This window comes from Pan paniscus, chromosome 1, assembly GCF_029289425.2.
Source record: "Pan paniscus chromosome 1, NHGRI_mPanPan1-v2.0_pri, whole genome shotgun sequence".
In the NCBI taxonomy this organism is placed as follows: Eukaryota; Metazoa; Chordata; class Mammalia; order Primates; family Hominidae; genus Pan; species Pan paniscus.
The window spans coordinates 18,293,404-18,303,051 of record NC_073249.2 but is presented as its reverse complement, the minus strand read 5'-3'; the positions used below and the strand labels follow the sequence as shown (position 1 = coordinate 18,303,051).

Below are 9,648 nucleotides of genomic sequence, written 5' to 3'. Positions count from 1 at the left end.
TGTCTGGCTGAAGCTGCTGAGTGAAGAGGGAACCATTTCTGACACAGAGAAGTGTGGGGAGAAACAGACTTTGGGTGAAGGAATGATGGGCTCCATTACAGACATCTTAAGATGTATTCATGAACACTCAGATTTTGCTGGTCTGGGACACAGTGGGTTTCTTTAGGTGATTTTGCTTGTCTCTCTGTCTGAGGCATATCAATTTTATTCCATATTTCCAAATTATCAGAGAGTAATGATCACAGAGTTGGAGGTCAGTTTCCTGTCCCTCATACAGTTTCTATACCAAAGAAATTCCACACTAAAGTTCTTAATGTACTAGCAAATTTTGCTCTAGATTTTTTAAAGTTAGTTTTTTAAAAGTCTGAACATCTTGATCCACAGGAGCAATTTTATCGATAGAACTGTGATACCGAGGTAATAAGAAAGCTATATCTGATCTCTGCCCTCCAGTTCCTGGCACAGAGCTCGTAAAACTCTTGGTATTTTCTGAGTGATCGGGATGAGAAGTGTTTTTTGTTATTAATAAGCACCGTCCAACCATACCTGAATTTATGCTGATGAGATGACTCTTGGAGGATGGGGGTTGGGGGCCAGAGAAACTAACCATGTGATTAGAGGAACTTTCAGTCCTAACCCCCAGCCTCCAGAGAGAGAAGAGGGGCTGAGAATTGACCTAATTGGCAATGATTTAATCAACCATGCCTATGCAATGGAACCCCCATAAAAACCCTAAGTGAAAAGGTTTGGGGGTTTTTGGTTGGTGAACACTTCGAGGTGGGGGGACGGTGGTGGGCCTGGAGAGGGCACGGAAGCTCCATGCTGCCCCCCATACCTTGCCCTGTGCACCTCTTCCATTTGGCTGTTCATGTGTATCCAATATAACAAATCAGTAATAGTAAGTAAAGGGTGTCCCTGAATCGTGTGAGCCATTCTTGCAAATTATCAAACATAAGGAGGGAGGGTGTGATGGGAACCCCCGAGTTATAGCCAATCAGTCAGAAGTACAGGAGGCTCTGACTTGCAACTGGCGTCTGAAAAGGGGGCAGTCTTGTGAGACTGAGCCCTTAACCTCTGGGGTCTGTGTTAACTCCAGGAAGTTAGTGTCAGATGTGAATTGCAGGATCCCTCCCCACTCCAGCTGATATATGGAAAGCTGCATAATTGGTTGCTATCGGGGGAAAACTCCATATATCTGGTATGGGAACTCTTGCGAATAAAAACAGATCATAGTAAGAGCTTAGCTACTCAGGCAAGTCTATAACCACAAATTCAAAATGATATTAAGTTACACTGGGAGACCACCATTCTGGATTATTTCTGTGGAAAAACCTTTAAAGTCTCACTAGGAACTCTGTAGGCTGCATGGGCCAATATAATAACCACTAGCTACATGCAGCTATTTGAATTTAAATTAATTAAAACTAAATGTGAAACTCAGCTCCTCAGGCATACTAGTCCTGTTTCAGGTGCTCAGTAGCCACATGAGGTTACTGACTACCATACTGGCAGCACACAGAACATTCTGGAATGTCATCACAGAATTTCTATCGGACAGTGTCAAGCTAACTGTAAGGTTCTCAAGGAAGGAAAAGGCTAGGGGAGTTGATGGTGCAAACAAAGGACAGTGTGGGGAGTAAGAGATTCAATCAGAGAAACACAGCCGCGTCAGCTAGGCTACAGCAGGAGACTGCGTTTCATTTTAGGACAAAAGGAGGCTGTGGGGTTTAAACCGAGCAGCAGCAGGAAGATGAGTCAGGAGACTCCGGAAGTGGTCCAAGAGAAATTACAATGGACAGGGAGAAGTGGCCAAGCAAAGAGATGGGCGTGCATCCTGTAGAAGGGAGAGAAGAGCAGGCTTGCTAATGGATGGTGCCATTTGGAAACAGCAACAGTTTTAATTAACCCATTTTACTCACTGTCATTTACCCTGTCTGGGAAAAAAAAACAAGAGAGACTTTCTGAATGTTCTTATACCTGAAAGCGAAACTGGTTCACAAAATAAACACATACATAATCCAATGCCAAAAACTGGTGATTTATAGAAATCACCCTGGTTTATTTTTTTCAACAAAGGAAAAAAAAACATGGTTCAATAATTCAGCATTTGGGACACTGGCAAATACTGTCTGCATTGTTCAAAATAAGTGTTCCTGGCTGTGAGCTCTGCAACACATACTGATGGCCCAGGAACCTTCTTCCATGGTTCTAATAAAACAAAGGACCCACACATGGAGGTTACGTGAGTCAACAAAAGATGCTCTATCACAATGTGCGTAAAAAGCAAGTCTTTGAAAAATATCCAGATCTCTAAAGGAATACAAACACTCCTATTTGGTTTTGTTTTTGTTCATCTTCAGTATTATATTTTAGTTGTTGAGGAAAATTTTTTTTACTGTAAGGAAGGAGTTATATGACTTTATAAGTGGGAACCAACAGGCTGCCGGCTAATACATACGTTTTCCCTCCAAGTCAAGTAGCTTTTTCCCCCTGAAAGCCTCTTTCATGATTTTCATTATGGTTCAGAAAAGTAAAGAAAATGATTTCAAGTATTCAATTCCTATAAAAATTGGTATCAAAAGTAATAGAGGACCTAATTTCTTTATAATTCCATGTTTTAAAAAATAACTTAAGAAGCAAGAGGTCCGGCCCTTTACTTGTATAAATACAGCAGCAGAACTAGAGTTTCTTAAGACAACGTGGAGAAGAGTCTGTGTTTAGCACCTCAATCATCGATCTTAACGTTGGAAACGTTTCTGATACTGATGGAAGAGTCTTATAAGAAGGTGAAATACTGAAAAAGAAAAACACAAAGTAGCGGCATGAAAATTAACAAAATTTGCAAAAAAAGGGCAGAGCTTATATTTATTCCTATCATTATATTTATTATATTCATGTTGTAATATCAAACAATGTTAGAAAGGCAGGGAGGAGCTGTGAACAGAATGGCTCCTCTCACAACAACGGCCTGCGGCATCAGCCAACACGTTACAAGTCGCTTGGAAGTTAAGCCAGAGCTTTGAAAAAGAAAATTAAACTCTGATTTACATGTCCAGCTGTGGTGCATGCTGGGCTTGGAATCAAAAGACACAGGTTTCAGGTCCAGCTTCACTCCTTATTAGCTTTCTTTACTTCTCTAGGCTGCACTTCCCTGATCTGTCACAGGGACAGTGTTCTTAACTCGCAAAGTTACCGTGAGCTCTGAATGAGATAAGGTACTTCAAGGTACACTGTAAAGCGTTAACTGCAGGATGTAAGGTAGCATTGTTATTCTTTCCTTAAAGAATTGTCAAAAGATTCACACTGTACAATTATGTAAGAATAGAAGCAAGACCTTCGGCCTGGTGGTTGTATTACTAAAACATGTGCAAACTAATAAGCCTGAAACAACAATGTACCAGGACAAGGTGTAACTGTTAGAAGCTTTCATTGCAAAGCTAAATTACAAATTGAGCAATGGTAGACTACAGGCACAAATATTTCTGTTTTAAACAGAATATAAATTACCCAGCAATAGAGTGGTTGCTACGACAAATAGACGTGAAAGGCAAAACTGGGGGTGGTTGGGATGTAAAAAACCAGGAGAAGGGGCAAAAATAACTAAAGTTGAACAGTGAGGCTTACTTATTCTTCATTAACTACTGAGGCATCCATGAGTTTAATTTCACACACTTCAAATTCACACAGTCCTCTCCAGTGCTTCTGGAAACAAGAGCCAGGAACGATCACGGTCTGCTAGACTCCTCGCACACAGTGACCGTCAGGGATAATTCCTGGCTGCTGTAAAATTCCTGGCTGCAATAAAATGCAACCAAGTAGGCTAAGTGCTACCACTCAGAGTAATGTAAAATGGGCTCTGTCTACAAGTTCAAACACTCCTGAATACTAAGCCTAAGAGTAAACAGGCCAAGAGAAGTGAATACCTGATCATATAAATAAGACTTTGGTAATTTTCTTTCACCAACTACTTTTTAAATTTTTTATTCATGGTTCTTTAAGAGTCAGGGTCTCACTCTGTCGCCCAAGCTGGAGTGCAGTGGTGCAACCATAGCTCACTGCAGCCTCAAACTCCTAGGCTCAAGAGATCCTCTCGCTTCAGCCTCCCAAGTACTTGGGACTACAGGCACACACCACCATGCCCAGCTAATTTTAAATTTTTTTGTAGAGGGGAGCAGTTTCACTATGTTGCCCAGGCTGGTCTCGAACTCCTGGCCTCAAATGATCCTTCCACCTCAGCCTCCCAAAGTGCTGGATTACAGGTATGAGCTACTGTGCCTGGCCTTCATAGTCCATTTTTATCCATACATTCACCCTTAAAAGGTTATCTTATACAACAGCAAAACATTTTAACCTTGAAAAAGTGAATTAAATTCACTGTATTACATATTAACTTATAAAAATGAGTATAACAGTTCCAGTTTTCATAGCGCTCCAAAGTAACAGGAAACTCCTTTTCCTCCTCCAGTTATGATACCCTTGTGTGGACCCCCCTCAAGTAGTTACCTTTTCAAGTTCATCCAGCTTTTGGCGACTTTGCTAAAGGCCTCTGAACCAGGGGCTGTCATAGCTTCAAAGTCGACTAACTGAAAAAGAAAGACATTTAGGAATGTTACTAAACATGGAGGACACAGGCTCGGCTGGAGATCTATGTAACTCGTGTACCTTAAAATAAAAATCCATAAATTGGGACTTAATACATAACCAAGCATTTCTCCCTTCCCGCTCCAACATACCTTCCCTTTGGGAATTTTTCCTGCTACTTCTTTTCCACTTGCCATCAGTGCTCCCACGATGACCGAGTAAGCAATTACACTATTTAAATAAAGAACAAAGGTCAATCCATCCTGGACGGTCTACAGTTACCATGTTAAATTTCACCATGGACTTCCCATCATGAAAGATAAAATTTATTCAAAAATTCTTTCAAATAAAACACCGAATGTTTCATTTAACATGAAAATATGCCTATTTGTTTAAGAATAGTTACTAATTTACTATTAGAATATATTTACTGGCCAGGTGAGGTGGCTCACACCTGTAATCCCAGCACTTTGGGAGGCCAAGGTGGGCGGATCGCTTGAGGTCAGGAGTTTGACAGCAACATGGCGAAACCCTGTCTCTACTAAAAACACAAAAATTAGGCCAGGCATGGTGGCTCACACCTGTAATCCCAGCACTTTGGGAGGCCGAGGTGGGTGGATCACTTGAGGTCAGGAGTTCGAGACCAGCCTGACCAACATGGCAAAACCCCATCTGTAACAAAAATACAAAAAATTATCCAGGAGCGGTGGCATGTGCCTGTAGTCCCAGCTACTTGGGAGACTGAGGCAGAAGAATTGCTTGAACCCGGGAGGCAGAGGTTGCAGTGAGCCGAGATCGCTCCACTGCACTCCAGCAATGCATGTATACAATAAAGTTCATAAATACAAATACATATGTTAGTCTTACTTTTTAAGCATTAGAAATGCTGGCCTTCAAAGAAGAAATGCAGAATACATTCTCACAATGTACTAACGGACAGATGGTTTGGAGATTTGGGCATGTGTGTGAACTGCCAGGGCTCCAAGGTGGCTGTTAGAGGCCAGGGGATTGTGGGGTACCTTTGCCTGCTGGCTCGGAGGCTCGTGGGGCAAGGTCTGCTGCCCTGTCACTCCAGAACGAGTGTAGAGCTGCGAGTGTGCAGGTCTGGGGTAGGAGGCATTTGTAAGACGTTGTGCTTCTGCTCTTGGTGAGGGAAGAGAGGGAGCTGACTGGTTTTGGGTGGAAGGGGCTGGCAAAAGGCCGTGGGACCCACTATTGTAACCACAGTGTTGTGCTTTTCCCAAAACAAATCGGCTCAAAATAAAGACAGCTCTCACCCATGAGATAATGCATCCTAGCAGGTGGAAAGGATGGCACGAGCACCTGAGAAAGCTAACAAGTGCCATGGGTGGACACCAAGAAAAGTGAGTCAAGGTGATTCATGGGGTTCTCCAGCAGGGAAGACTTCAGAGGCTAAAGACATGTGCTCTGCAACCTCCAGGGTCCCAGGGCTGAAGATGAAAGGGGCAGAGAAGGCAGGGAGATGTGGCAGAGAGCCCACGTGGAAAGCAAAGGGGAAGCGAAAGAGCCACGGAAGAGAGCGGTGCTGCAGCCAAGGCAAACCAGGGCAGGGCAGGGCTGGCACTGCGCACTGTGTATGCTGCCAAGCTCGGCTTAAACCCACGGTTTTCAGAAGGTGCTGGAGAGCCGCAGGGCACAGAGAGGAGCAGGAGCAAAGCTAGCTGTGGCGGGTACAGGGAAGAGAGAAACAGAAGTGTGGGAGGCAGAATCAACAGACTATTTAGGATTGAAGAGATGTAGGGATGAGGCAGAGTTGAGGACAATCAGAGCTGCACGTCCTTCAATGTCACACGTGAGCCAGCAGAGCTGCTGTGAGGACAAAGGACGGATGCTGGCTGTTGAGTACAGTGGGGCCCACAAGCGGTGATGTGCACAGGCCTCACATCCCTTATTCAGTGGACACAACTAGCAATATTATGCTGATAAGACAACATTTATGTTTCTATTTTGTTTCAATGAGTCTTAAATTCTATAACCAAATTTACTACCACACTTAGGGGAGTTTTACTTTCTAAGCCATTAATCAAAGATAAAGACATTCAAGTGTATTATTTTTAGCCAAAACATCTTAAGTTCAACTATGTGCCAGTAATGGCAAAAGGCCATTTACATAATTTACTGCACACAGTACTGGGAAAAGGAGAATGAAATGAAAACTCTACAGTCATAGCTCTTGTTTTAATGATACCTAAAAAACTCCTGATATACAAGTAGCAAGAATTTATCCAAAATAATAAAAATAGTACAGACTGACTGTTGGCCCAAAAGTATAAAACATGAGGATTATGGGTCACCTGACAGCCCAAAATGAAAAAGGAAGAGGAGGAGGAAGAGGTTCAGTAAGAGGCTGGCAGATACAAAAAATTAAAACACACTGAGCACGGCACATGGTACACAGTAAACTTCCCATGAACTTGTGTTGAATGGATGAATCCCTATCCTATTAAACGTAAGCACACTATATTAGAACTGTCTTCTATAATTCTTTTGCTGATGTGATAGACTAAGGAAATATTTTTTTGTGCAGATTTTGGAAAAAAATAGGGAGCTCCTTACCATTTCTTTGTGTACTCTGTACCTATATCCATAACAGGAAGGGTAAGCAAAAAAGAACACATTTCTCAATTTAAAATAATTTTAATGACAGGATATTACTTACCTGGATCCTCGAGAGAGTGGCATTAAATTATAAAAGTAATAAACTAAGGATAAGATTAAGTTGCAGACAGCATCAGCCTCCTAGAAAAAAAGATACAGACTCATAAACTTAAATACTACAAAGATTACAAACTAATTTTTCATTAGGTGACAGAACACACAAGAATAATTTACATCAAGAAAAGGATTGTTTTCTTCCTCCCCCATAAGAATCTACTTTTCAAATTCTTGAATATTCTATACCCTTTTGTATCATTTTTTTCCAATTTAGTTCAATTTAGAGCAATGTTTTCCCAGCTGTTTCTTAAACTGCAACTCTTGGATAAACATAAAAATCTCAGTCTCCTTTAACGTTATTTGAAATGTCAAAATATATATTGTGACTAAAATTTTAAAAGGCATTTATTAACACCAAATGTGTTCTCTCAAACAACATGTACCTTACCCCAAAAGATCTGGGTAAGCCCCTTCCCCTACTCCGCATTGAGATTTGGATGATGCTCAATTATGTGTATAAACTTAGATGTTTAATTATATGGATGCAGTGATTAAATGTTGGAGAAATAAGGTGACTTTTCAAGGGTATGGGGCACCTGTCCACTGCAGAACACAGAGAAGGGGCGTGGTGGGGAGAGAATGTCCACCATACCCTGCTGCCTGTAACGACTCCACCTCGAGTCCAAGCAGACAACCAAAGAAGAAGGCCACAGACCAGGAAAGGGCCACCAAGTGCAAAGTATACACAACTTCATTATACTTTCCTTGCCATTAACTCATCAGAATGCATCATCCAGTTTACATTCAAAAGCTCCTTGTAAATATACGGTTATAAGCAACAACCGCAACGAAGGGAAGAAAATGGAAGAAAAAGGTGAAGCCCAGGTCATTTTCATTATGGACCAGCTTTTTTATATCTTGTCAAAGCCCAAACTTATGATAATGTTGTAGTACAGTACTAAATTATTAATTTATTATCCTCCCCATTACTGTAGTTACTAAATACAAGAATTTTTGCCTATAAGAAATAAGAAATATTTTTAGGTCAATTCAACCCAATTTCAAGCATAAGATGTACAATCTCAGTGAAAGGGCAGAGGTTCAAAAAATTTACAAAAGAATCATAGGAAGAGCAGAAAAATGGAAACAAAGAGAAACCTACCCCAAATTCTGATGAAAGAATCAATACTTTTCCTTTTGCTGTCAAATCTTTATAAAGTGCATCTATTTCAGCATGATATAATTGTGTCCTTTCTTCCGTGGTTTGAGTTTCCACAGAAAATAATATATTGCCAACTCTGAAAATACAAAAATAAGTGTGAAAGGCATGTATTATAAGTTCAAACAGCCAAACACAGAAAGTTTTTTTAAAAAAGCAAATAGCATACTGACGTAGCACTAAACATATACAAGAATGTACCTTACATTTCTAACTATAGACAAGCAAGGTAGGTTTCATGAGAATGCATTCTTTCTTCATAAAATGTGATAGTTGCCTCACCTTTAAGTGACCAGTAACTCATTTGCTCACAGTTAAGTCTAACTACATGTACTTATTACACAAACTTAAGCTAATATATGGGAAAACAATGACACATAGTAAAGAATGCATTTAAATAACCAGTAAATATTTTCTAAGCCACCCCATTAGGATTAAAGGTCAGAAGCAAGAACTGTGTGTAGGAAGAAAGTTCAGGGACTACACCATGGTTCTGTTTTTTATCAAAACAAAAAAAAAGTGGAGCTGAAGCTCCACTGAGGTTCTATGGAGGATATAAGTTTGATACAACAGGCATTTTTTGTATAACGCCACTAGCAAAGTGTTGCATTTAGTCCTCAGAGCCTACAAAGAAAAGCTCAGCTGCTGCCTTGATTGAGGAAGGAAGGAAGAAACTGGGCCACAAATTATTATTATAAGAGATGGGATCTTGCTCTACCACCCAGGCTGGAGAGCATTGGCATGATCATAGCTCACTGCAGCCTCAAACTTTTGGGCTCAAGTGATCTTCCCGCCTCAGCCTCTTGAGTAGCTGGGACTACTGGTATGCACCTGTAGTTATTTTTAAAAATCCATTGCAGAGGCAGGGTCTCACCATGTTGCCCAGCCTGGTCTCAAACTCCTGGCCTCAATCTTCCCATCTTGGCCTCCCAATATGCTGGTATGAGCCACCACTTCTGGCCAAGGGCCACAAATTATTATGAAACCATGACTCAGGTCATAATGTAGCTCATCAGAGGTTCAAAAAAGGAATCTAATTTGGACAACATAGAGAAAAGCAGGAAAGGTCTCATGGGAGAAGTGGCCTGAACATGGGTCGGGATGGGAGTGAGAGACCCAGACATCGGAAAGCAGGGGTGAACTGGGGAACAAGCATTCCAGTCGGACTAGCA

The 9,648-nt window shown here is 41.2% G+C and overlaps 1 protein-coding gene across 10 annotated transcripts in view; it reads right to left on the bottom strand.

Annotated features, from left to right (window-relative positions):
• Positions 1–2,017: 2,017 nt before the first annotated feature.
• Positions 2,018–9,648, bottom strand: part of TTC13 (tetratricopeptide repeat domain 13) — a 72,865-nt gene continuing 65,234 nt past the window's right edge. For 9 of the 10 annotated variants that reach the window (XM_034948834.3, XM_034948820.3, XM_034948825.3 and 6 more), the window contains 5 exons: positions 8,420–8,555; positions 7,262–7,341; positions 4,734–4,812; positions 4,504–4,583; positions 2,018–2,794 (listed from right to left, as the gene is read on the bottom strand). In XM_034948834.3, the coding sequence (XP_034804725.3) occupies positions 2,680–2,794; positions 4,504–4,583; positions 4,734–4,812; positions 7,262–7,341; positions 8,420–8,555 (490 nt within the window). In that variant the 3' untranslated portion in view covers positions 2,018–2,679. Of the gene's footprint in view, positions 2,795–4,503; positions 4,813–7,261; positions 7,342–8,419; positions 8,556–9,648 lie in introns of all 10 variants that reach the window. The other variant, XM_034948864.3, reaches the window with a different exon arrangement.